Source organism: Eptesicus fuscus, chromosome 6 (genome assembly GCF_027574615.1).
Source record: "Eptesicus fuscus isolate TK198812 chromosome 6, DD_ASM_mEF_20220401, whole genome shotgun sequence".
Taxonomy (NCBI): domain Eukaryota; kingdom Metazoa; phylum Chordata; class Mammalia; order Chiroptera; family Vespertilionidae; genus Eptesicus; species Eptesicus fuscus.
Window position 1 is genome coordinate 3903354 of NC_072478.1, and position 27964 is coordinate 3931317.

Below are 27964 nucleotides of genomic sequence, written 5' to 3' on the forward strand. Positions count from 1 at the left end.
CTGGACGTGGCCCCTCTGTCGTCTCGGCACGGAGTCTGGGTGGTTCCCACGGCTGCAGCTCCGGCCAATGGCCTGGTTTTTAGGTGCTTCCAGCGGCCCCGCCGCCCGCGGGTCGCGCCCGCAGTGGATCCAGGTCCCCGCAGAAGCCTCAGCAAATGCACGGGCTTCAGGCGCTGAAGGCGGCTTAGCCGTCAGACACCTGCAGGCCCCGGTGCGGCTCCGCGGCAGCACGAAGTGCCTGCGGGACTGGGAACATTGGTTTTCCTTTTTACCGGTGTGAGAAGTCGGGGTTATGCTTTTCATTAATAACCACTCGAGTCCACAGGAAAGAAAACCACGAATTTAACTGCAAACCCAGGTCTCTGAGCTGCTTCTGAGAGCAAAGGCGGGCGCAGCCCCTGGTGCCCCTCACGCCAGGACGCCCCTCCCCGGTCTAGTCACCTAACGCGAAGGCGGCGCCCAGTTCTCCGCACCTCGAGGAAGGAAAGGTTGCAAGTTTATCATTTTATTCAGGTCGAAGCACCGTGGTTTCCACACGTATATACACCTCCGCAGCCCTGCTTTTGGGGTCTCTGAGGCCCGGAGTGAGGCCCAGCTAACCCGCCGACAGGCTGAGGCCTCTAAAAATCCCCAGAGCAAACACTGACCCCGCAGACACCTTCCCCAGGGAATATATATTTACGTCACATGCAATATCGCACCAGCGGGGAGGTGCCGAGATCACGAAGCCGCCCCTGTACACCCCATGGCACGTGCCGAGGTCTCAGGGAGGGGCGCGCGATCCGTCTGCCAGTCTGTGCCGAGGACACGGCGGTGTGTGGGCCCTGTCACCCTGGCCTCGCAGACCCCACGGGATCTCAGCCGTCAGAGCCTTTTCCTCTGCCCGGGCCCAGGCACGTCGCACGGTGGTGGGGCAGGTGGCAGGGCAGGTGGTGGGGCAGGTGGTAGGGCAGGTGGTGTGCAGCTGACGGGCGCCAGCCACAGTCACAGGCAGCGAGCACCCCGCCCGGCTCCCTGCGCCCACGCTCCTCAGGCTACTGGTCACCTTTCTTTTCTGAGGAGAAACCTATGAAAACAGCAGAAAGATGTTTCAGATTAAAGAGAAGCAGCCCACCTCTCTCCTTCTGGCTTAGGGTTAACGTAAACTTCTGGGCTGGTAAAACAGAAATGGTTTATTGGTGAGCTGCCCACAGTGCCCGCCGAGACACCTCGAGGCAGGAGGGGGCAGGTGCCCGCGCTCTGGGAGGCCCCGTGCGGCCCAGGGGCAGCCGAGCCCGAGAGGAACGCTCCGTTCCGCTTCTCCTGCGGGCGGGCTCGGCATTTGCTATGACACTGAGTCATATGTGCTGCTGTTAGGGTCAGTATTTAACCATAGAAACATAGCTGGCCAGATAAACTACTTTTAAAACATGGCCCTGGGGCCCTGCCGTCAAAGCCACAGAAGAGAATGATAGGGGGGACTTGTAATCTGAATTAATCTGAAAAATAATCATAGTATTTTAAATCTCAGAACACATATACTTATGTGAATAGGGGGTTACATTTTTCTGAAGTTTCTTTTTCAAGGCCTGTGCGAAGCGATTGAGGAGGTGACTCAGCTGTGAATCCAGCAAACAGAACCGATAAGCACGTTCGGACTGACCCACCAGGAGTTAAAACATCATCTCATCAACATCATCTCATCGCTGATGCCTAAGGACGATAGTTGACATCCGTGGACCCCCAGGCCTGCATGTAGCTGCATTCCTCACCCCAGCCCCTTCCCCTTTACACCCTGTCCCCTGCACCTGCTGGAAGGCAGGATTGGATGCTTGTAAGCGCCCTGTCTTCTTGGTGGGCCGGCCTTCTCAGTAAACGCCTTATCTGACTCGACCCTGCCTTCCTTATTGGACACAGCGACAGGCAGCCCGAACCCAACGAGGGTGGCGGGGGAGGTGGTGGTGGTTTCCCGGTAACAAGACACACTTACACACTGAAGGATGGGGCATCGTGAAGAAGTTCGGGCATGAAGACCAGGATGGAAACCTTGGGATAGTTTGTAGGACCAAGATAAGACCTTGGGTGCCACAAGAAGATAAACTCAAAATGGCCCACTCATGGGAGCAGGAAAAAAATCCCATTGATGCCAAGAAAGGAGGTGTTTCCCTTATTCATGGTAACACCTAGAATGTGCCAGTGGGTTACCCTGCTGGCCTGCGGTTGGCATTTCAAAGGCACGCTAAGCAAACGCTGTGGAACAGAATGAGTTGCTTTCCCTGCCGTCAGCTCTGGGCTCCTGAGCACCGTGGCCACTGCACGTGCCCCTGTGTTGGAATGTGAATTTGGGCCCAGGAGCATAATCGCTGATGAAGCAACCTGACGTTTCGATTTCATCCGTCCCACGCCTAGGCATCTTAAAGCGTCCAGAAACGTATTCCTTTGTAGCTTCGGCAGTGCCCTTGTGAGGTAGGTATCGGGGCCGTCACTGCCCCTGAGACGGTGCGGATGCAATAACCCCTGGCGAATGGACACCTGGCACGGCGAAGGCCGAAGGCCGGGCCTCGCTCCTGGGAGGGAAGGCGGAGCGTCCCGCCGGGTGCAGGAGGGACACGCTTGCCCTGAGACGCTGCTCCGGGTGCAGCCACCGGCAAAAGACACGCGCAGGGGATGGTGAGGCCTCATGTGCCAGGAAGGGAGGCCTTGCCTGCTCGTGGGTGCAAACCCCACTTGCTCACTGTGCGTCCCATTCGTCACTCTCGGTGTCGGTTCCGCTCTAGGCTGCGAGTTGACAGGGGTGCGGGTGAGCGGCATGAGGGTCCGTCAGACCCTCCCGGAGCACAGTGGACGGGCGGACGGCCACGGCTCCATCGGCCGGCACCACTGAGTCACAGCCCAGGGCTGGCTGGACGCCGAGCATGCGAGCCCTCTGCTGCCTCCGGCTGGGTAGCAGCAGGAGGGGAGACCGGCTGTCACGTGGTCTAAGCCTGACTCAGAAGGTTTATTCACACACAGAGCAGCAGCCGGCTCCGGGACTGTTAAAGGAGGGTCTGGTGACGTCATAGAAATGTAATCACCTTTTATGCCCTTTGTGCCTTTAAAAATCCCACAGGCTGATGCTCTGCAAACACTGAGCTTGGAGACGCCAGAGCCACCGTTTCGGGTTAAGTTGTCCTGAAGAGGAATAGTTCTAAGGGCAAGATATTAGGGAAAATGTAACGTGCTTCCTCCTTTGGGGCCAGAAAGCGAACTTGTCAGCAGTCACAGGAAGTTAATAAAACAGAGACCAAGACCACCTGCCAAGCACAGACACTAATTAATGTCAATTTAAATGTTCACGTTCTGAAAGGATAATTTCACTTAAATATTCTAGTAAGTATTGTTTCAAGTTCTTCTATGAATAAAAAGGATAGGAGTTTTAAGAAATAATTTTCATTTATAGATTATCAGAGTCTAATTTTCCACCCATTTTTCCTTCTGTTGCTTGAAGTTTGTTACTTGTACCCCAAAATATAGGGGGTCTTGACAAGTAGTCTATTCTTGAATAGTGGGGTGTAAACATATCAGTCATACACTAAAGCAATGACTGCTGTCTGAACAACAACATCTGGGCAATAAAGGATGTCTAAGCCCCCATTTCTTAGCTGCCAATACCACGGAATTCCCTTTGAGAATCTGAGCGATTGGGTTGGCCCTACACCCCAAAAGGAGTTTTCCAAGTAAATGGACAAACAAACAAGCAAAGAAAAAAGCCCTAGCCAGTGGCTCAGTGGTTAGAGCGTGGCCCCGACACCGAAGGAGCTCACGTTCCATCCAGTCAAGGGCACGGGCCTCGGTTGCAGGCTCCATCCCTGGCCCTGAGTTGAGCACATGTGGGAGCGCATGTGTCTTTCTCACATGGATGTTTCTCTCTCTCTGACTCTCCCCGTCCCTTCCACTCTCTCTAAAAATCAATAGAAAAAAATATCCTGAGGTGAGAATTAACAACAACAACAATAAAAAAACTAAAAAACCAACCACCAAGAGCCACTACTGAAATGCAGTAATGGCACGGAGAGGCCTGTGCAGGGTGTCTGCGGCGTCTGCCCTGTGGGGCCTGGTGGGGCTGTAAGAGCATCAGCTTTGGGAGCTGGCGGAGGAGCCGCGGCCGTAGGTTTCGGAGTGAGGAATGTCCCCCATGGTGTGCCCCTGGCCACAGTCAGCCCGGCCCTGCTGCCGACAGCTCAGGCGGCTGCGGGCTGTGCTGGGAGGGAAGGACAGGGTTCAAATGGCAACAAAGCCAAGTCTTCCTCAGGGGGGTCTCGGCATGCTACTTCCAGTCCCAAGCCTCAGTTTCCTCCTTTGTAGAATGGTACAACAATAAAACCTACTTTATAGCATCCTGGGAAGATTAAAACAGTGTTTTAAAAATACTGAGGTTAACATATAACAGAGGCTTGTGTTGTTTTTTTTAAATTTTACCTCTGTAGCAACTCACACAGCACATTTACATCACAAAATTCATTCTATTTCTTCCCAAATAGACAAAAATCAGTAAGTTTCCTATGCCAACTATAAAATCCTATGTTTTCATGTTTTATTCTGGTTCATCTCAGCTCATTTCCATTTTATATCATGATTAGCTTCTGTAACATTGGTCCAGGAAGAATCTAATAGTGATATATAGATGGCCTTATGATGTTACTGAATTTTCTTCTGAGTAATTACATTTTCTAGTGATTAAACTGTAATTCAGGAAGAAAATATCTTTAATATTCATTCCAGACCAATCTAAAGTGAAAAATTATAATTTTGGGGTGACAACCCAGCTATTAAACTCAGCTATTGGATCTCAACATCGCCGACGCCCCCAGTGGTGACTGTGGGAAATAGCAGCCTTTCTAATAAGCGCTCACTGTGGCTGCACCAAGCACCTCTGAGGCCCAGTGGTTGTATTTGTAGTGGAAGCAAAGGAGAAAGAAAACCTGCCGTTTCACTTTCTCTCTTTCCTCTCTGTGATGGTCCGAGCCGAGGCCTTTGCCGCGCCCGTGCAGCCGTGCACAGCTGGCTCCAGGGGCTCCGTTCCCGGCGGCCAGGAGTAGCCCTTGGTCACGCGAGCGTCACAGCCTGGCAGCTGCACGGGCGTCCCCGGCTCCCTGCTCTCACCCCACAGTGGGCTCCTTGTCCTGAAACCCCGAGTTCTGTGACCTCAGGCGCGGACTCAGTGAGCTCAGCTTCCGGCTGTGCCCGCCGCTGGATGGCTCGTCCGCAGCTTTCCTCGGTGGAGTCCAGCCGCTGGCAGCTGAGTGCGAGGCCCGGGTGTGTGTCCTCAGACGCTTGAATGCGCACACCGCGGACCTCAGCCTGTGTGCGGAGGGAAGTGGGACGGTGACGGGAACTGGGCCAGGACGGCCTGGCGGACACGGCCCACTCCTGGGTGGCCTCGTGAGAAACACGCTGGAGAAAGGGGAGCCGGCTCCAGGAGGCAGAGAAGAGTGGGAGCCAGAGGAGAACGAGATGAAAGAGTCCTTCAGGTGTGGGCACTCTCTGGTGGCTTTCTGGTCTCTCCGGCAGCTCGGCGGTGGGCGTGTGGCACGCCCGGCGGAACGGGGTCTGACATCAGCCGTCAGGGAACACATGTGAGCCTCCGGTTTCCTCTGTCCGTGTGCCAGTGACATGGGAAACATCTGTGGGGCGAGTGCCGCCGTCCGAGGGGGGAGCATCTGGCCTCGGGAGGGGAATCACAGAGCCTGTTGGGGATGCACCCACTCCAAGCCTGCGTCTCGCCCAGATGGGACCCTGGCGCTGAGGCTGGAAAGCAGCGGCAGCCAGAACCGGGCCCACGCGCTTCTGCGTGAGAGCCTTCTGCTTTCCTGCAGGACTTCAGGCCGAGCCCAGGTGCGCAGAGCAGAGCTGTGTGCGCAGCACAACCCTGCAGCGCGTCATCCTCACAAACGAACGCGAGTCACCGTCCCCCACACGCCCCATCAGCACGCAAACCTGACACAACGCTCAGAGCAGCCGTGGCCTTACCGTGCGCCGCGCGCTGCGCATCCGGGGGCAGCCGGCCGGGGGCACACCACTGGCGGTCTGGCTGTGGGAACAAGAAGCGGGTTAGAGCATGGGGTCAAAGGCGCAGGGGGCACGTGCAGAGGATAACGAGGCCCTGCGGCTTTCGTCCCACAGGCTGCACTAGTCGCGTCTACCCGAGCCGCTGGCAGTCCTGCTCATCTCTGGCCCCCCCCCCCCCCCAGCACCCGGGCCCCCTCCTGCCCGCCCCCCATCCACTCCGTGGAAGGCCAGAATTGTGGCACATTTTCTTTTTCCAAAACAGATGTGTTTGGGATGTCTGCCGAAGTATAAACACTTCTGTAAAACTTACTATAGCCTATAAATAAAGCCATTTCCTATCAACAAATAAAGTTCCTTTTAGAACTTCACACAGGAGGCAGCAGGAAGACCAGAGAGAAACATGACAAGTGTAGTGTTTGCTGGTGGATCCAGGGGGAAAGCTGAGCTGTGGAGGGAGGACCTGGCCTCGGGGCTCAGGGTGGGGGCAGCACAGCTGTTCCCCCCCCAACGCCCCCAGCACTGTTCCCGAGAGCCCGCCCCCCGTGCCCGGCGGGTCAGGCTGGGAGGCTGACACCAGAGCGCACACCTGGGTGTTTCTCTGGGGATTTCTCCCAGGTTCCCGCCAGCGAAGAGCAGCTGGATGTTGAAATCAGGGAACACGTCACACCGACTGCCTTTCTTAAATCGGGCTGTGAAGGGCGGTTTCCAGATGCAGTTCCCAGCCCAGGATTTTAACCGCTCGGAACGGCAACCTGAGCCAGACCCGCCCGCGAGGTGGCTCGTCTGTCTCTGCTCCCTGCGCTCGGCCTGCGTCCTTCCCAGGCACCGGGTTCTCACCTGTCCTTCCCCAGTTCAGTTACCTCCCAGAGAACTCGGGGACTTGCTCCAACCCGGAGCCCAGGGAGCTTTGCAGGGCGGCCCGGCCACTGGAGGTAGCCCCAAAGCTCAGTCCCTGACAAGACACAGCCTGCGCCCCGCCCCCAGCACCCTCCCCCCATCAGACACCTCGGCTCTTAGATCCCTTTGAGCACAAAAAGCTGGGGAGGAAAGGAGATGGCCTCTGGTTCCCATCTGCTCGGTTTGTCGCGCTGCCTCGCGATGCACTGGGTGAGGGGCTGTGCCTCCGCCCGCCCGCATCCCGCCGAGGTGCCCAAAGCGGTGGACGCGCTGTAATTTTACAAACCCGATCGCACGTGCTTTCACTCGGCGCGGAAACGGTCTCTTAAAGCTAACTCCGGGCGTCTTTGGGAATTCCGCCGTCACGCTGAGACTTTGTTTACGTAAGCTCTGCTTGAAAACGTGGGCCTTCACGCACGGCTTGGAATCTTTTTCAAACGCAGGCCTTATGGGTGGTAATTTTACATGATCGGGCCCTTATCTCTTGTGATCGACGAGGGAAGTTTGCTGAGCTATTATGACAGGGGAATTCCTGCCTTCAGTACATGAATGATGGTATGAAGGAAAAGCCATTTTACTTCCAGATAAACCTGGATGATTTATTGGCTTTACAGTCAACCGACCCCAAGAATATTTTTCCAATTCCTCAACCCGTAGGAGCTAACATCTAAGTAAATTTCTATCTCTTTATAGTTTCCACAATATTAACTTCTCCCTTCTCTAAAAAGTGTGTAAGGAATCGTGGCCGCATTGGAAGATCCCCAGAAACGTTTCTGTAAAGACTGAGAGTCAGCAAGCACGCCAGGAAACAGAAGAACTGGAGGAAGGCAGGCGAGCAGACCGAAGTGGCGATTCTGCAGCAAGACCGGGTTCGAGCAGAAGGCTCATTAAATCCTGCGGCCGCAGGCACCGGCCCTCCCGTGCGGAAGGGCTCGAGTCACATTCAGATACAGAAGTAGGGGCCCTGGAGGGTCCTGCTCTCGGTAGGTGCTCTGCACCGTTAATAAAAGCAGCAGGAGAGGGGAGTGGTTGGGCCAAATGCAAAACACCGACATCTTTTCTCTCCCTGTGTGAAGGCTCTGTCTGCGCGGGCAGGATGAGGGCGTGGGGGAGGGCGGAGGAATCTGGGCTGAGAGGCAGGGAGGGTGCTGGGCTGACATTCAGGCGGACTGTCTGCGTCTGTTCCACTCACACACCATTGCCCCACTGTCCATGCACCTGCCTGGGGCACAGCTGTGGAGAGCAGCGGAAGTGGGTCACTTTTTCGTGGCCCCTTTAAGAATATCCTTCCAATTGGAAAATGTCAAAAACTATTTTGCCCAGATGCAGCACTATCCACAGTCGATCACCCTAAGTTTACAACAGAACGGGCGTCTCTTGAACTGATTTTTGCTTTATTCCCTTTGCTTTGCTTTGTACATAAACACATCCTCTTGGTAGAACCAGGTCTGGCATTGAAATGACCCATGTAAAATGCTGTGTGTGTGCCAGGGGTTGGAGCTCACTGTGACACCTTGCAGTGAATGTTCATATCTCTGTGGACACAATATGGCAAGTCAGTGACAGTGCGTGTGGCCCTGTCACTCAGCAGATTGGGGGCGGAGCTAAGGAACCACATTCCAGAGACGGGCTGATGTCACCGCATCAGAACACACATCAGAACACGGGCCAGCCCTCAGGCTGGAGAGCGAGCGTACTCACCGGGAGCCTCGGTAGGTCCTGCACAGCCCCGGGGCCGGCCGGCGCGCCCGCCTCCGGCAGGTGGAGACCCAGGCCGCAGCGACAGGGCGGGATACGCATCTGAGGAGACAAGGCCGTCAGTCACTGGGAGTGGGTGCAGCCGGGGGCTCACACTGACACTTGCTTTATACAGTCACATGGTTTGGCTTCCGTTTTTCTTTTTAAATTTATTGATTTTAGAGAGAGAGGAAGGGAGAGAGAGAAAGAGAAACATTGATGTGAGAGGCAAACATCAATCAACTGCCTTCTGTCCACCCCAAACCTGGGACCGAGCCCGCAGCCCGGGCATGTGCCCTGACCAGAAATCCAACTTGCTACCTTTTGGTGCTCAGGACAACACCCAACCAATGAGCCACACTGGCCAGTAGTCTTTTTTTTTTTATTTTTAATTGATTTTAGCAGAGCGGGAGGAAGGAAGAGAAGAGAAACATCAATGTGAGAAAGAAACTTGGATCTGTTGCCTCCTGTATGAGCCCTGACCAGGGATTGAACCCACAACTTGGGTCTGTGCCCTGAGCAGGAATCGAACCTGTGACCCTCTGGTGCACAGGACGATGCTCGACCAGCTGAGCCACCTGGGCCAGGGTTAGAATAAGCCTGGCGTAACCCTCCGTCACAGTAGGAGGAGGTCAGTGCGGGCCCTGGACGGACACAGATGAGCTCACAGGCCAGGTTACTTGAGGTGCAATTGCGATTTTTCTAATTTTGAAGAAATTAGCGAGACTTGAGAGGTAGATGGCATTAACTTCGCTGAGCTGTCTTCAGAGAAGGTCCTCGCCATTGAGCTCCAGGAAGTTCTCTTACCTGAGGCGACTCACTTCGGCACAACTAGTCAGAGAGGAAGCAAAGGACGGCTAGGAGGGCTACGGCGGCCCGGGGGACAGGACAGTGTCGGGCCGAGAGGGGACCCTGTTTCTCAGAAGAGGCAGACGCCTCGGAGGTAGTTTCCCACCGTAAACTGTCAGCAACTGCAGGACCACAGGGAGTGGCCGCCCAGGTGGCCGTGGTCTGCACAGGACGCTCCTTGTGAGAACACACGGGCTCGGGCTAAGGTCACGTGTCGCAGAACATGTGTTTCTCGTGCGTGCAGGGCTGGGGGTCCCTGACGCTCTCTCTGTGGCGCTCGGCCACCGTGAGCACAGAGCTGCCCGGGCCCGTGGGGAGCGTGGAGGCCCTGGGACTGGCCTCGGGGGAGCTGCCGTCCTGGGGGGCAGGGGCGCGGGGAGCGCTGAGAGGCTCGGGGAGGTCAGTGAGCGTGCACGTACCTGTTCCAACTGCTTTTCCAGCCTTTCTTTCTCCACCTGGCACGCTTCTATCTGTGGACAAAGCACAGGCATCTGCGTATCAGAAAGGGTCTGAGCGGCTCCTCCTAACACTGCTTGAGACCAGCTCGCGGTGACGCCCGGAGGTGTGGGGACCGCAGAGCGGAGGCGCGGGGAGAGCAGGCGGGCATCGGGTTTTCCAGACACACCTGGGCTCCGTCCTGAAACTCCCAAATGAAGTCTGGAGACTTGGGCGGTTCACATTGTTATTCCAGTGTGTGTGTGTGGGAGGGCATTACCATTCTCAGTATTAGGGGGATTCATTTCCACAGGGAGGTGGGTCGGGGGAGAGGTGCAGATATGGGTGTGGACACAGATTCTGCTACTCATTGAATGGGACGGAGGCGGCCACAGTGTCACATTCCACACGAGTCTGGCACGTCCTGGGACAGTGTCAGATAATTTGTAGTGCATTTTCTTTTCTGAAGCCAAAACTGTGTCCGCTGCATTTTCTTCATTCACATTAATATCTACCCATCATGGTAGCTTCCTGAGTCTGCTTTTAATATAGTCTATTCTGCTTCCTTTTAGCAGCTGACATTCAATAGAACCCATTCTAATGAGTGGGCTCACATTACTGGCTTCCCAAACACTCCAGTCACATTTCACCTGGGACCCCCCAGAGGGAACGTCTCAGTTCCACCAGACATGGAAATGACACGTAGCCATGGGCATGTTTGTGGAAGACAGGAACATTCCAACACAGCCCTTCAAAGAAAGTGACAAGAACTTGGAGACAACTTCACTGCACTGGAGAGTTTCAGGTTGGCGTGGGAGTCCTGGGTAGGCCAGCTCCCAAGCAACCAAAATAAATATTAGGAGAAAAAGATCAAAAGAATTAGACTTCAGAAAAGAATTTTGGAGTCCAGTTGCTTGGGTAACTCCTCACTATACTTACACTAAAAGAAATACCCAGTTGCTTCCAATTTCTCACAAGATTATTTAAGAACTAGAGGCCCGGTGCATGAAATTCATGCACAGGGAGGGGGGTGTCCCTCAGCCTGGCCTGCACACTTTCTAATCTGGGACCCCTCGGGGGATGTCCGACTGCTGGTTTAGGCCCGATCCCACAGGGACCACTGGCTCCTAACAGCTTGCCTGCCTGCTGGCCTGATGCCCCTAACTGTTCTCCCCTGCTGGCCTTATTCCCCTAACTGCTCTCCCCTGACAGCCTGATCACCTCTAACTACCTCTGCCTTGGCCCTGCCACCATGGCTTTGTCCAGAAGGACATCCAGTCTAATTAGCATATTACCCTTTTATTAGTATAGATAGTTTCATCCCCAGTGCTAAACTCTCAAAAAAATTCAATGTCAAATACCAGAAGCCAAGAGTCTCGAGTTCTCCTGTAAGGGAGAGGATAAAAGTGAAACACACACGTGTGGGCAAAGGCCCTTTGCTTTGCCGTGTACCTTGGACTTCAGCTGGTTCAGCTGGGATTGGGACGTCCGGTTCACTTGCCGCAGCTCCTCTTTCTCCTGACTGAGCCTCTCTCGGTCCGACCTCTCCCTTTTGAAGTCTTCTTCGTAGATTTGCACCTAGGAGACATTTGCCGCCGTTACTGTGGCTTCCTCTCCTCCTGAGGGCGATGCTAGCTGGGCTTGTCCGTCTGCGTGTTCCTTTCTCCCTTCCATGACAATTTCCTCCGGCGGGCTCCCCCTAACACGCGGGACTGTCATTGTAACTGCAATTCTGTCTTTCTCTTTGTTCAGCATGGCCATTCTCCACTGTTTTCTGAATCCATGGATTCAGAAGTAGAGTAATAACATGGATATTTTGAGAAACATTGTCCTTAGCCATTATTGGCTGCCTGTTTGGTTGCTGTGGTGACCTTTTCCCGTGGTAAGTGTGACTGTTTAGCGAATCCACCACCCCCAGTTCAGGGCGCAGCCGTGTGGCGCCTGCGTGGAGTTCTGAGAGAAGTTTGCTAGCAACTGCGGTGAAGTGACGACACTACATGTTGACACGCTGTGTGCAAACATAAGTGACCAGGTAAGCAAGCCTGGAGATGAACGTTGCATATATGTGGAGAATCAAAGCATGATTATTCAAAGGTTCAGCAGGCAATTTTGGAGGTAAATTACAGAAAAAGAAACGTAGTAATATTTCAATGGAACAGCATCCTGAGATGCTCCCAATATTTCAGAAAAGTAAGCAAACCGAAAAGAAAAGTGGATTTAAATATTGTTTTCCATTGGCACAGTGCTGACTAATGGCTGGACGGCTAGCATGTGGAGCTGTGGAAATAACAAACGAAGCTTTGGGAATGAGGCAAAGGGATTCCTCCAAGACCATGATGTAAATTATAACGCATATGGGAACCTAGTAGTTAGAATTTTGTCTGTTAACACTAATGCACTTGATAACCTTCATCCCTAACAGGGCAATGAGTTTTAACTGGCGGTTCATCAAGTTTAAGTCTATCATACTACAAAATGTAATCGACGAGAGAGGAAGAAATTAAACATCTCGTATAGACTTCCATGCAGGTATACATACTTAATGTTTAGGCTCGGCAGCCAGGAATGAGGTGAGGTGAGAGGGGAGGAGGCGGAGCCTGTGTGAGGCGGAGGAGCAGGCCTAGCCCCTCGGTGACTGTGATCAGTGCGGAGTACTAGTCCCTTTAAGACCACCCTCGTTGTTCAAAAGCCCGGAAGCCGAAAGCTGCAAAACAACAGCCCAGCTGTCCCACTTTCTGAGACGAGACGGCCCAGAGACCCGGTTAACACTGTTTGCAAAGTGAAGCATGCCTCCCTGAAGCTCACAGAATCGCGCCAGAGGGTCGTTGGTGCGACCCTGGACAAGCCTCTGAACCCATCCGACACGCGGGTCCTCCCCTGACGAGTCTGAGGTGCCTGTTCTGTATTCTGCCAAGAAGCTCTGAATGAGCTGACTGTCTGACACACTGTGCAAAGCAGACTCTCACGGATGCCCGCAGGCGCCGCACCCGGGCCAGCCTCTCCACGCTCACGCCCCGCAGCCTCTCACCTGCTGTCTGAGCACCTCCATCTCTGTCCTCATCTCCTCGTGCCCGCAGCCCGGCTCAGGCCCCGCCAGACGGCCCTCGGGAAGCGGAGCGCACTCGACCTTCAGGGCCTCCCGAAGAGCCTGTGTGGTAAGACAAGCACGTCGTTGACCTGCGAGGCACTTGGCACGCGTGTCTCTGTGACAGTCACCGTGATCGCCTCCCTGGCACCCGCACGCGTTCCTCTGTGACAGTCACCGTGATCGCCTCCCCGGTGCCCGCCCGCAGCGTTTCCTCGGGAATGCCACTCCCGTGACGGAATGGCTCCGGGTTTTCTGGCCTGGCATTCATTTCTTCCCAGAACCGGTCTTCTCTCCGTGACGATGCGTATGGCATTCAGCCCTCATGGTTATTCTGAAGGCTGTGCTGTTGCAGCCCCGTCCCCCAGCCCGCCGCGGAAGGACGGCACATCTCTGCTCCTTCTCTAGGCTCTGTCTCTCTCTAGGTTCTCTGCTTCAGCCAAATACGAGCTCTATCAGCAACCATCAGAACTGAGGGACAGCTTCCCCGCGAGGCAGCAGACACGCCCAGCCCTGGGCGCTGCCTCCAGGGACCCTGGGTCAGCAGGCCGAGGCCGGGGCTGGGGCCCGAGACCCTGCTCCCCCAGAGCTGATGCTGCTGGGCCAGATGCCATCCCGGGTAATATTCTGCTAGAGCGCCGTGTCCCCGGTGCGAGAGAGGGACACAGAGACGCGAGCCATGCCGAGTCCCTGTCCTTCCCCGCCCTCTGCAGCAGCCTGCCCAGCTTCACCGCAGCAGCCTGTTCCCGGGAAGACGCCAGGAACCCACGGGGGGGTGGGGGGGGGCAGAGAAGGCGCTCTGCTTTCCTGACATTCAGTACAACGTGGCGTTTCCCCCGGGGTGAGGAGGTGAAGGAAATAAGACATGTAGGTTTGCCAACAGGATTCTCATCCGTACTCCTCTGCCCACAGCCCTCCCACGTGTACTTTTGTCTGGTCATGTGAATGAGGGTCGGCGCCTCTGTTCTGAGGGCCTCTGGTCCAGGATGCGTGAACTAGAACAGATGCCAACAATGCTGACGGAGCACGCCTCCCGCTGGTGTGGTCTCGGGACACACGCTGGGCGGCGACTTGCTTATTGTCCGAGTCTCCGTGCAAACAGGGAGGGAGACTTCCAGAGCCGCGGGAACTCAGCGATGCCATGTGATGACACTATCAGCGACCCACCTGCCTGCGTCACTGTGCAATGAGCTCATAAAGGCAGGGAAGGAAACACCAGTGTGTGGTCTCCAGTGTGTGGGGAAGCCTAGGAATTCATCACGGAACGCCTCAGCGCCCACGGACATGTGCAGGCTGATGGCAATGTCATTTTTCAGGAAGTTGTAATAGAAATAGAGCTTTCTTCTTCCTCCAAGAAGAATTGTTTGTTAAAATTTGTTGCTTAGCTACATAGTTCTAGGAAATGTTATAATAGTTACAATTTTTTAAAATGTGTTAGGAAGGCCCTGTCTGGTTTGACTCAGTGGATAGAGCATCGGCCTGTGGACTGAAGGGTCCCAGGTTTGATTCCAGTCAAAGGCACATGCCCAGGTTGTGAGCTTGATCCCCAGTAGGGGGCGTGCAGGAGGCAGCCGATCAGTGATACTCTCTCATCATTGATGTTTCTCTCTCTCTCTCTCTCTCTCTCTCTCTCTCTCTCCCCCTCTCTGAAATCAATAAAAATACTTTAAAAAATAAAATGTGTTAGTAAGTAGTAGAGAATCTAGGGAGGTGTGAGCCAAACGGGTCGAGACAATCAGACATGCTGGTTCCATGTCCTGCCCCTATGAATAGACCGTCTTTGTGGGTCTTGTGATATTTTAATTTCCTGGTCTACATTTCATGTTATGCAGGCTCCTAGGAGTTTTGCAAATGAGTCAGAGAGGAAAGGAGAGTCTAGTGGACAGGCATTCCGTCTCGGGTTTTCCAGCTCCTTGAGCAGGCGCCTGTGCCCTGTTCCAGGGCAGGAGCATGGCTGTTGGGGAGCAGCAGAGACACACTGCCCATCCCCACCCACCTCACGGTGTGAGGCCAGACACAGCGAGTCTCCCACCGGTGGCCTGGCTGACCAGCCCCACGTCACTTCGTTCACTCTGGTTAGACATCTGCCTTCTCTCCCAGAACCTGACCAAACTCAAAGCCCAGGGTGCAACTTCAAAGCAAATAAGCTGAACTGAGGACACACCGTTGTGTGAGCTTCTGAAAACCGTATGTTCATTAGGTGCCGAGCCCGGGGGTCCGCAGGCAGTGGGCCCCGAGTCCCACGCTGTGATGGGTGGTGTGCCCTATCAGCCGCCCAGATCAGCATTTCGAGTAACTGCTAGTTATTACAGGGGCAAAAAAAGAACAAGATCTGTTGTGGCCCTGGCCAGTGTTGCTCAGTGGTTAGAGCATTGGCCCACACACCGTAAGGTCACGGGTTCAATCCCGGTCAAGGGCATGTAGCTGGGTTCCAGGTTTGGTCCTTGGTCCCAGTTGCTGCTTGTGTGGGAGGCAACCAATCAATGTCTCTCTCTCTCTCTCTCTCTCTCTCTCTGCCCCTTCCCTCCCTTCCTTCTACTCTCTCTCTAAAAATAAATCACTTGAAAAAATATCCTCAGGTGAGGATTCACAAAAAAAAATATACTGTGTGAATGAGAATAATTTCTTACCTTCCAATAGACACTAGCACATGCACTAAATGACTCATCATTTTATGCCTGTGTTTTTTAAGTGACAACTTAAGGTATAGATAGACGTGTGGGGTGAAATATTTTCTGGCTTTTTATTTTCCTCACTACTCATAAGTAATGTGTTATTGACACATGAATATCATGCTTTCACAGGTTCAAAATGAGCTACTGAACATCTATGTACTAGCTAATTAAGTGCACTCATTAATTCACTCATTCACTCATTCAACAAATATTTAGGAGCATCCTATGAGCAGGGTCATGTTCTAGGCACCCGGCGTCAGCCACGAACAAAGCAGAAAAGTCTTGGTGAGTCAGTCCCACTATCAAAATATCTATTAAAATTATATTTCATAACTGCATTCTGAGGATGAGTACTAGTAGATGAATATGAATATGAAAACAATTTTCAACCTAACAGTTCACTTTTATTTCCTTCTAATTTTAAGACCAAATTGACATATTCATGAGCCCCTAAAGCACCGTGGGCCCTGGGAACTGGGCCCATCCTGTCTAATGGAGAGGGTGGCCCTGCGGAAACCTGCCCTCGACCTTGAGCTTCCAGTCAAGGTTGGGAGTCCGGAAGCACAAAAGATAATAAGCAGGGGTCATTAAGCATATATTCCACGGCAGCAAGTTCCGAGGAAAAATTAAAGCAGGAGAGACTAGGGTGGCGGCTGTCTTTTCAATTAGGACAGCCAGAGAAATTCTCTTGGAGAAGGGGACATTTCCATAAAGACTTGAATTTTACCCAAATTAATTTTTCTCACTGAGATTTTACGATTAGAATCACAAGACTTACAACATTAGTGTTGCTCTAACTTTTAAAAAATTTCTGATGACTATAAATAAAGATACACAAAAATAAAGGGTCCCCGTGGACAGGAGCAAACCCCGGAGTTCCTGGCTATTCTGTTTTCTACAACTTACACCTGTGCTACATGGAGAGACATGAGTGAGAGAATAGAAGAAAGCTGACCAAGCAATCGGTCAAAAGTGGGAGGGTTCAAAGATGATCTCCATGCCAGTTCCTCTAGGTCATCTGTGGAGAAGCTTCAGCAGAGAATAAAAGGGGAAAACACATCTTTGCCCTGAATTTGTATCTGGCCACTGTTTTCTCTTGGAGGATGGAGAAGTGGCTGGTTTATGAAGTCTACCCCCCACTTCCCCTTTTTCCCCTGAAGTTCAGGCCTGCGGACAGCTTGAATACGCACTCTGTTAACGATAGGGGCCCATATTAACACGCGGGGACCTTTAAATCAGCGGTCGCCAACCTTCCGGGCCTCGTGGACCACCAGTGGCCCACGGACCCCCGGCTGGCGTCCGCTGCTTTAAATGACACCCTGGTCACAGTTCACCGCAGCGTGAAACACACAGTCTGCAATACAGTTGGCATTTTCAGGGCCAACCACCACTCCTGTTCTGGGAGGCGATTTCTATTTGTTTGGTCAATTTCTAGTATTTTTGAGAGATGTGTGTCTCCACTGAACCGTGTACTTCAAGGGCTCCCGGTCCACATATGACATGGCCCTTGGAAAAGTCAACAGCAAAGCATTTCATTTTTTCATTGATCCTTTCCCCCTGAAAAGCAAGCTCTTACCCCATAACACACACACACACACACACACACACACACACACACACGCACACACACCTCATCAGCCTCACGCCAGTCCTGCTGATGGCGTGGAGAGCAGCCTGCTTCCGGTGGTTGGCCCAGAAACAGGCGGCTGTCACTAGCACCTGCTTGCTCTATGTGGCTCTGCAACTAAACACCGTCCCGACTCTCCTCTAGAATTTCTCATTTGTTTTCCATGAGGAGTCATTGCAGGGACATGAATGCCCAAAGCCTCATGGCCAAGCCCGGCTGACCCACGCAGGGAGGAGAGATGTGTAATGTCACAGAGACGTCCCTGTGCCCGGCCCCGGGAGCCCCCTGCAGCACGGGCCACGTGTGCCTCGCCCGGAGGGGCCCTCACACAGGGCCGCTCTCCGGGCCGCCCCAGCCCGGCCTGCCTGGTACCTTGTTAAGGCGTTTTATTTCACATTCATAATGTTCCCTCCTCCTGCTCATGACAGCGTTGTTTTCCTTTAACAGCTTGTTTTCTTTCCTCAACGCGTGTAATTCTTGGCTCAGGGCCTGCTTTTCCTTCTGAAATGAGAGCGAGAAAACAAAATCAACGCAGTTCTGATGACTGACCTGCAGGCAGACGCGGACTCCCACACTCCAGGCCTGGGGTTCTCAGGGCATCCCACTGGAGCCCATTTCCTGGTGGAGGGCGGGTTAGCATCGGAGAAATCCTTCTTTTACCCTTAATGCCGGGAAACTGTGTGACCTCAGACAAAGATATCAGAGTCCCCGACCTCACTTTGCGGTGGGACTGCGAATGAGATAGTTCCATGCCCAGGGACTAAGCGATCCTCATCAGCATGTCGCCTGACCTCCTCACAGCTCAGCTTTCTCAGCTGGCAAATGGCAGAAATAACGTCTTCTTCCCAGGTGAGCTGGGAATGCTAAATGTGATAAGGAGGGCGAGGGACTTTCCAAAATGTTACATGTTTCTGATTTCAAAAATAATACCTATTTGGCTCAGCCAGTATGGTTCAGTGGTTGAGCATCGACCTATGAACCAGGAGATCACGGTTCGATTCCCGGTCAGGGCACATGCTCGGGTTGTGGGCTCAATCCCCCAGTGTGGGGCGTGCAGGAGGCAGCTGATCAATGAGTCTCTCTCATCACTGATGTTTCTCTCTCTCTCTCCCTCTCCCTTTCTCTCTCTGAAACCAGTAAAAATGTATTTTAAAAAATAATACCTATTTGTAAAGCTCTCTGTAAACTGAAAAACAGCTGTACCAATACAAGGTATTGTCATATTATTGTTAAATATGAGTAAAAAAAAAAAAAGAAAGAAAAAGCTGAATTGTTTTTGAGGCTGAAATGCCCCAGAAAGGTGCCACCAGCTCTGTGGCTCAGGGTCCACCTGCCCATTTGCGTGACAGAGGACATGTCCTTCCTTCTGAGTCCTGAGAAGGGCCCTCTGTGGCCCTGTGACTTGCATCACTGTCCTCCCTCACCCTTGTCCCCACCCCATGTCCTCAGCTCCCCGGGCTGGGTCACCGGGCTGCGCCCACCTCCTCTCTCTGCTGCTGCTCCTGGGCCAGGTCCGCGGGCCCGGCGCTGGCCCTCGGGCTCGCTGGCCGTCCCTGCTCCAGGCCGCTGAGGAATTTCTCTGTGGACTCCAGCTTCATCTGCAGCTCTGCAAGCTGGGGAGGTCGGCACAGAGGGTTACAGCCCCCCTGAACCCCCCACTGGAGCCCACACCCCCGGGTCTTCTCTCAGCTAGCCAACAGGGACAGCCAGGCCGCTCCTGGGGGTCCCACTCAGGGTCCATTCCCACGCCCTGCCCAAGGCCAGGGCATTTGCATGTAAGAGGCCGGTCCCCCACCAGAGCCCAGCCTCCCTCCTGGCTCCAACCACACCACCTCCCAGGGGACAGTGAGAGCTTAGACGGGGCCTCTGGGCCTGGCCTTCCACCCCCACCTGCCCAGGAGTGGCCGGCGGGGCAGGGGCGCCTGCGCCCCGAGGAAAGCAGCCGGTCTAACCCGCAGCCTGACCTGCACAGGCCACTGTAGCCCAGAGTGCTGAGGGCAGTGAGGGGCCCAGGGCAGGTGCCTCCCCGGAGGGAGGGGGATGGCACCTCCCCAACCCCGTGTGTCCCCAACCCCGTCACGCTCCCGCCAGCCGCCCGGACGCCACATAAACGTGCTCAGATCATGTTCTTTAGTATGGAGGCCCCCACGCTTCCCCAGACTCAGGGCCGCAGGGGGCCTGACCGTGGCCGGAGTGGGGGCGTGTCCCTCTCTCCAAGTCCAAGGCCTCTGGGAGTGAACACGGGAGGCACAAGCAACCCCGCCCTGCGCTCTGGTCGGGCTCTGCACTCCCAGTTATCGGGGTCTTCACTCTCTTCCTCTCTTGGCTGTGGGATGACTGTAAACTCTAAATGGACTTGGACCTCTTAAAAGGTATTTTCTCCAAAAGAGTTTTTGACAGCAAAGCAAACGCTGCTTGAGAGAGAACCTGCTTTAGCAAGAAGAGGGGACACCCCATTCTGTTGCCTCCCTGGGGCCCTGTGTCCCCGTGCAGAGTCGCCATGCCGTCCAGTGAAGGAATCAGAGAGCTGGCCTGGCGTGACACGGGGTGTGCCTGAGACCGACCTCACCCACAGGTAACCTGCGTGTCTGTGGCCCTGGGTGACAGGGTGCCATGCGCCCTGATCAATGTGTGTGAGAACTCCCGCGATGGCTCCAGAGGCGAGGTGAGCCACTGCCAAGACCATGCACCGACAGCGGGCATTCACCTCCAGTGCCCAGAGGGCAGCCGTGCCCTCAGCATGCCTCCTTCAGCTGCTGGCTCTGCACCAGTCCCGCCCCTGGGATCCCAAACCCCCCTGATTGGCTCCCCCGGTGATTGACTGGAAGCAGATCCCGGACAGGCAGGGGCTTACCTTCCTGGCGTACAGCTCTTTCATGCTCCGGAACTGCTGGTCCCACTGCCGGTTCACCTCCAGGAGCTGCAACCGTTAACACTTGGTAAATCAGCGAAGGGTTCTGCCCATTTGGAAATTGGCCAGAAGGAAATCACGTTGTGAGGTTGCTGAGGTTTTGGAAGCCCTGGGGAGGACGGTGTTCTCGAAACTCTCTCGTCGCTGGTGTATCTTGACCACTTCACCAAACATGTTATTAGCACTGTTAGCTTTGTTTAGTTATGTGAATTTTTATCTTCTTTGTTTAAGCCAAACAGAATCTGGTAAAAATGTCTAAGTATTGATGGTTTTCTATAAGATTCATTAAAGTATAAAAGGTCTTTTTTCAAACCTTTCCATATATTTCTATGTGCTTATATTGATTACTAGAGGCCCGGTGCACGAAATTCGTGCACGGGGTGGGGGGGTGTCCCTCAGCCCAGCCTGCACCCTCTCCAATCTGGGACCCTCGAGGGATGTCCAACTGCCCATTTAGGCCCGATCCTGCTAGTCGGACATCCCTCTCACAATCCAGGACTGCTGGCTCCCAACTGCTCGCCTGCCTGCCTTCCTGATTGCCCCTAACCACTTCTGCCTGCCAGCCTGATCACCTCCTAACCACTCCCCTGCCAGCCTGATTGATGCCTAACTTCTCCCCTGCTGGCCTGTTTGCCCCTAACTGCCCTCCCCTGCAGGCCTGGTCACCCCTAACTGCCCTCCCCTGAAGGCCTGGTCCCCCTCAACTGCTCTCCCCTGCAGGCCTGGGTCCCTCCCAATTGCCCTTCCCTGCAGGCCTGGTCGCCCCCAACTTCCCTCCTCTGCTGGCTTGATCACCCCCAACTGCCCTCCCTTGCAGGCCTGGTCCCTCCCAACTGCCCTCCCCTACTGGCCATCTTGTGGTGGCCATCTTGTGTCCACATGGGGGCAGGATCTTTGACCACATGGGGGCAGCCATCTTGTGTGTTGGAGTGATGGGCAATCTGCATATTACTCTTTTACTAGATAGGATAGAGGCCTGGTGCATGGGTGGGGGCCAGCTAGTTTGCCCTGAAGGGTGTCCCAGATCAGGGTGGGGGTTCCCTTGGAGTGTGGGGCAGCCTGGGCGAAGGGCCTGTGGTGGTTTGCAGGCCGGCCACGCCCCCTGGTGACCCAAGCAGAGGCCCTGGTATCTGGGGTTTATTTATCTTCTACAATTGAAACTTTGTAGCCTGGAGCAGAGCCAAGCCTTCTGCTTGCTCTGTGGCGGTAGCCATTTCTGTTTGGGTTTATGTATCTTCTATAATTGAAACTTTGTAGCCTTGAGTGGAGGCCTAGGCCGGCAAGGGCAGGCGGAAAGCTTGGCTTCCTCCATTGCTGGGGAAACCCAAGCCTCCCTCCAGCTCTCTGAGACGATAGCCATCTTGGTTGGGTTTATTTGCATATTAGCTCCTGATTGGCTGGTGGGTGTGACTTGTGGGCGTGGCTTGTGGGTGTAGCAGAGTGATGGTTAATTTGCATATTACTCTTTTATTAGATAGGATTATAGTGAAATCTTTCTCCCAGCTTTTTAAAAGCAGAATTTATACTAACAAATCCCAAAACCATTAACTGAGTATCATTTGTTTGCAATAATGGGCTTTAAAAAATCCACACATGATTTGTAATATGGATCAACAAATGGATACTATCGAGTTTTTGAAAGTATAAATTTTCAAGGAATAATAGTTTTGTCATAAGACAATATTTAGAAATAATTTAGGTTGCAAGCAGTTTGAAATTTAAAAAAAAAAAAAAACTGTGCTAAATAGAAGGAAGGAACAGATGCTATGACCTGTGTTTTAGTTTCCTTGTAATGGGAGTGTGCAAATTCCTGATTTAGAGAAACTCTAACAATTACCAGCAGACTTACATGCAGAAGGCAGCCACAATGGCTAAAAAGTAGCAAGATTTTCTCCTAATTGCAAAACAAACTATCTAATCTAGAATGGCAGTTACAAGGTAATTCTTATGCTGGGAATACAGGTGGGTATCCTATCTAATAAAAGAGTGATATGCAAATTAACTGCCACTCTGTCACAAAGATGGCAGCGCCCATAGTCACAAGATGGCGGAGCCCAGTCCTCTCAGCCTTGCTGCTGGAGTGTTTGGGCCTGTTGGCCCAGCCAGGGGTCACAGGGACCAAATGGAGAGGCAGGATCTGCCCACTCCAGTAGCAGATCCAGCCTCGCTGCTCTGCCGCCTCTGGAGTGTCTGGGCCTGTCAGCTGAGCTAGGGGCCTCGGCGGGATTCACTCCCTTCTCTGCTTTGCTCAGTCAGCAGGAAGCCCTATTCTTGCAGGAATCTTCCTGCAACGGGCCTCTAGTTTATTATAAGAGTGTACACCTGAACTATTGGCATTTTAAGGGTCGACCTTTCTATGCCCTGGCAGCATGCCTCGTTGTAGCTCAGGGATCTCCAAGGGGCGCGGTATTTTATGCAGTGCCACAGAGAGTAGAAGGCACAGAGAAGCAACAGGAAGGATGTAACACACAGAACAGTTGAGAGGAGCAGTTACAAAATTGACAACATACTGAAGCATAGTGATCCCTCCTTTGGAAAACTGCTGTTTGAAACTGCGTTTGAACTACTCTGTTATTCTTAGACAGGCTCTTACTCTGTAGGTCAACTCTGTTATTTTTAGACTGTAAAATAACTTTGTTTTTTTGCTTGAGTAGAAAAGATAAACTTAATTGTCTGACCTTGCAAGCTAGCCATCTAACTGATACGCTGATATTGATGCCAAGTGCCTGTATAGATACAATACTCCATGTTACAGGTGTTTGTTAGATATGATATGATATGATATGATATGATATGATATGATATGATACTCAAGGTTACAAGCTGTCTGCAAAAATAACTTACACAAAGAACTAGAAGGATATAAAAAGGAAATACTCCTTCCTGTGTTGGTTCAGAATTTGACAGAGGTAATCTGCTCTGAACCTGCTCGCAATAAAGATGACTCCTAACTAATTGGCTCATTAAGGCGTCTTGTCCAGCTCGCTGATTTGCGATACAACAATACACGGTGCTAAACTTGCTACATTTTTCACTTCTTCCCCCTTCGAGAAGAATAAAGAGGTTCTAACATACATTAAACTCAGAAATTCAGCACTCAGAAAATTAGTACCCGTCACATTCCCCATGACATCTTAGAAGCAAACGTTCTTTATGGTACCACTCCTCAACCCGTCAGTCGCATGCCCAGGTCATGAGGTCGTAGCACCTAAGCCAGCTATATTTAAGGTCTTGACAGTGTGTCAAGTTGCGAGGCACACAGGGCACAAGTGACAAGCTCTAAGTTTCAAGAAAATTAAGATTATCATCATATGACTGTCATTCATTTGTACTGACTGACAAGTAGGAGATAAGTAGGTGACTAAGAAAAAGCATGTGCTCTCACACTCACGCAGTCCAGCCCCTGGAGGGAATGACTGTGACCCAGGAACCAAAATGAAAGGTGCATCTGGGTGATACACTCTCTGTTTTATTCTCAGCCTCAACCCATGGGGCATGTTGACGCAACTCATATTTCAAAATTACCTCTTTTCTCTGTTTTTCCAAGCACCTTATCTTTCGTTCAAGAGAATTTGTCGAGTTCTTTCCTCTTGATGGGTTAGCACACTTGGGGGAAAAAAAAAAAAAGAGTGAAACAAAATAGGCTATAAAATAAACAGGAAAAATACTGTCCTTCACAAACTCCATGCATTTGGCAAAGTCTCCTGCCACGATTTATAAAACAATGTCTATTCTAGCAGCAACGATCCCCCCATCACAGCCCTTCACGAAGCCTGTTGGTGCATACGCTTTATATCCACCTGGGAATCCTTATATAAATAACACAAAATAATTCTCTAGCAAATTATAAAGCACCTATGGAATAGGCAAGCAAGAAATTAGGATTTTATGAACTTGGACTTCAATTATTTTTTTTAAAAATGCACTTAGACCCCTAACCGGTTTGGCTCAGTGGATAGAGCGTCAGCCTGTGGACTGAAGCGTCCCGGGTTCGATTCTGGTCAAGGGCGTGTACCTTGGTTGCGGGCACATCCCCAGTGGGGGGTGTGCAGGAGGCAGCTGATCGATGTTTCTCTCTCATTGATGTTTCTGCCTCTCTATCCCTCTCCCTTCCTCTCTGTAAAAAATCAATAAAATATATATTTTTTAAAAATGCACTTAGAAACCTGACAAGTCTCATGGATGCAGGCGAGGCATTTACACGGGAAACATTCCTAAACAAGCATGTTCGTAGGGGTGTCCGTGACCTGAAGGGCGGCCCTGGCGCAGGTCAGAGGAGTGAGCGAACTGGGAAGAAAAGAGACCAGCACATACAGTTAAGAGGCAGAAGGTTGATTCTAAAACGACAGGAGTCAGCTGCCTCAATGGCCATCGTACAATTATGATATAGCGGCGGGTGGGCATAGAACGTGTGGGTTACGTCCTTTTAACCAGCCCTTTGAATGGAGACACCAGCTAACAAATTGTCAGGGTCGTTTGTTGTTTGGAGAGGGGTTGGCGTTCCGTTTAAAGAAAGCACAGCAGCTCTGGAGGTCGCCTGCCCTCTGTGCCCAGGGGTTCCTTAGGAGCGCCCTCCGCCGTCTTGCTACGGGCTCGTCTCTGTGCAGAGATACAGCGCATCGGGCGGTGGCCCTCACTCCGCGGTTGGGTTTCAGGCTCAAGTTACCGTGGACCACAGAGCTGCTTAAAGATATTCACGAGCGATTAAGAAACACATTCTGAACACGTAGGCCTTCCGGGGACGTGCCAGGAAATGCTCTTTCGCAATCATCACGGGATGTCAGGGCTTCTTTCATTAGAAATGATTTATGAACTGCGTTCCCATCTTCTCTGTTACGCCTCCCTCGGCGCTTTAGGGGTGGTGCCCTCTTGCAGACCTGTAGATGCTGTTCCTCACTTTCCTGCTTCTTCCCATTCAGACCCATGCACAACTCAAACCACCTTTACAAGCCACAGTCTGGCCCTAGCCTGTGTGGCTCAGCGGTTAGAGCATCGGCACGTACCTCCGCTGCAGGCTCGATCCCTGTCCCCAGTCAGGGCACGTGGGCGGGGGGCGGGGAGAGCAAACAGTCGATGTGTCTCTCTCACATCCATGTTTCTCTGTGTGTGTGTCTCTCCCCCTTCCTTCCACTCTCTCTAAAAGTCAATGGGGGCGGGGGGACACCCTTGGGTGAGGATTAACAGAAAAAAGAGTAAAAGCGACATTCTGACTGCAAGTGGCTTCGGCGAGTGCCGGAGTGGCCCCGGATCCAGGCGACGAGTGTGCTGGGAGCTGCATTCGGGCTCTCCCTTCTGGGGAGGACTTCCGGAGACTGGCCTGTGGGTCAGCACAGAGTAAATATCGGGCATCCGTGAAGGAGCAGGCTGAGAGCCAGCCCTGCCCAGTGTGCCCTGAGCTCATGGAGCGGAGGGGCCGTGGCCGCCAGGCCCGAGGTTCTCACCCAGCCCGGGGTCACGTGGGAGCCAGCCAACCACAGGCACCGGGCACTGAGCCAGCAGTTCTGAAACGGAGCCGGGCCCCTCTACTTTCTTCCTAATGGACTATTTTCAGAGCAGTTTCAGGGTCATCGCACAGTTGAGTGCAGATGCAGAGATTCCCCGTGTTCCTGCTGCCCCCACACGTGTGTGGGCTCCCACCATCCCACCCGAGGGGCTCCTTGTGACACAGGTGAACCTGCACGGACACATCAGCACCACCGGCCATGGTGTGCGTGAGCGTTGTCCCCTCCTGGCGTTTCACACGTGATGGGCTTGGACAGATGTATGGTGAGTGACAGGTGTCTATCACTACGGCATCACTCAGAGCAGTTTCACTGCCCAGAATTCCTCTGTGTCCACCTACTTATCCCACCTCTATTTTAAACAAACTCCACAGGTCATCATGATTCATACTGCAGTGCAAGGTTGTCCCATGTCACACCATGCCTGGAACATGGCTCATGCTAACGTTCAAGGTTGTCCCATGTCACACCATGCCTGGAACATGGCTCATGCTAACGTTCAAGGTTCTCCCATGTCACACCATGCCCAGGAACATGGGTTCATGCTAACGTTCAAGGTTTTCCCATGTCACACCATGCCCGGGAACATGGGTTCATGTTAATGTGCCAGGTTCTCCAATGTCACACCATGCCCGGGAATATGGGTTCATACTAACGTGCAAGGTTCTCCCATGTCACACCATGCCCGGGAACATGGTTCATGCTAACGTGCAAGGTTTTCCCATGTCACACCATGCCCGGAACATGGGTTCATGCTAATGTGCCAGGTTCTTCCAATGCACACCATGCCCGGGAACATGGGTTCATGCAAATGTGCAAGGTTCTCCCATGTCACACCATGCCCGGGAACATGGGTTCATGCTAACGTGCCAGGTTCTCCCATGTCACACCATGCCCGGGAACATGGAGTTAGGATCTTTACAAGGTCTCCTCTCTATCTGTGATATAGACAAAAAATCTGGGATCAGCAAACATTTGTATGACCCTGCCTTCTGGGAATCTGGATAAAGAGTAATTAGATGGTGTGTATTCTTTTTTCCCCACATATATAATTTTCTCTGAAAAAATATGAAATATATGGATCCTTAATTTTTATTTTATAAATAAGAGTTATTGAAAAGCTATATAAGTTCTGGGAAGGAGAGGGAGAGAAGGAAGGGAGAGGACAGAGGAAGAAATAGAGAGAGGGAGTGAAGGGAGGGAGGGAGGTAGAGAGAACTGGAACAGGAATGGCTTACAAGCATAAACCTATCACCAGAAGCTCCTCTGGAGATTAGCCAACACTTTGCCATGGTTCCTATGTCTCAGGCGTGTGTTAAAATGAAGCAAATTCTATTAAACACAATTTTGGGGGGGATCCTTTCATTTACATTTGCTTTGCTATCCAGTTGCTAATGAAGGCATCTGATATTGCAAGAAATGCATATTTTTCAGTCATTGGTCCTACTAAGGGCCCCGTTATGTAACAATTATCCCCCATAAAACATAATCCGTTCAGAGCATCTGGGTGTTTCCCTCACTTCCCACAGTACCAAGACCACCCTACGTCAGGCAGGTCTGACGCTGCTCAGTTAAATCCACAAGTGAGCAAATGAGCCTCACTTAGTTCCCATGATGTCTTGCTTATCTCTTTCAAAAAACACATCAAGAAAGCACATTCGTTCGTTCATTCATTCGTTCATTCATTCGTTAATTCATTCAAATAGTATCTGTTGTAGTAACCAGTAACCAAACAAAGACAATGGTACTAATTCCAAATACATATATTAATATTTTACCATGGTTACTCTATTGCAATAATACGTTGTATTTCCAACCACATTAATATGATATCCTTTTTAAATTCTACATTGAATCGAATTCTTCTAAATCAAGAGCCAAACATGAAACGCATAGACTTGGGAAGGAACCGGATTTAATCTCCCACTAAGCGAAGGAAGAAATATAGCCCAGAGGCGGCAAAGACAATGCAGTGTCCCCCAGATCGTGCGTCTTACTGAACTGAATGGCCTTGTTTACGATGCAGAGATCTTAGCTGAAGAGCAGCCTGGCCGTGTCCACTCGTTCACCTCTGCACCCTTAGAGATGCTGTCGGCCGGCCGGGGTGCCCACCTCCCCGAGTGCGCTCTTACCTCCGCGGGCTCCGTGGCGCCTTCCGCAGCGCTCATTCTCCGCGTGCCCTGCTCAGGGTGCGCCAGGGGAGCTGTCTGTCCTGGTGTC

The 27964-nt window shown here is 52.4% G+C and overlaps 1 protein-coding gene across 1 annotated transcript; it reads right to left on the reverse strand.

Annotated features, from left to right (window-relative positions):
• Positions 1–1034: 1034 nt before the first annotated feature.
• TNIP3 (TNFAIP3 interacting protein 3) lies at positions 1035–27927 on the reverse strand. Its single transcript, XM_028130247.2, has 11 exons — positions 27877–27927; positions 23769–23849; positions 20187–20252; positions 18814–18945; positions 17705–17833; positions 12974–13093; positions 11398–11523; positions 9930–9980; positions 8626–8724; positions 5989–6049; positions 1035–1066 (listed from the first exon to the last, which is right to left on the reverse strand). The coding sequence occupies exons 1-11, from the start codon at positions 27910–27912 to the stop codon at positions 1035–1037; spliced, it is 933 nt and encodes a 310-aa protein (XP_027986048.2). The 5' UTR covers positions 27913–27927.
• Positions 27928–27964: the final 37 nt, after the last annotated feature.

Excerpts from the sequence above, each read along its gene's own strand:
- TNIP3 (XM_028130247.2), bottom strand. The coding sequence starts at position 27,912 with ATGAGCGCTGCGGAAGGCGCCACGGAGCCCGCGGAG. Across the intron at positions 8,725-9,929 it reads TGGAAAAGCAGTTGGAACAG|ATGCGTATCCCGCCCTGTCG; the intron begins GTACGTGCACGC and ends TTGTCTCCTCAG. Across the intron at positions 1,067-5,988 it reads TGCGCAGCGCGCGGCGCACG|GTTTCTCCTCAGAAAAGAAA; the intron begins GTAAGGCCACGG and ends CTGTTTTCATAG.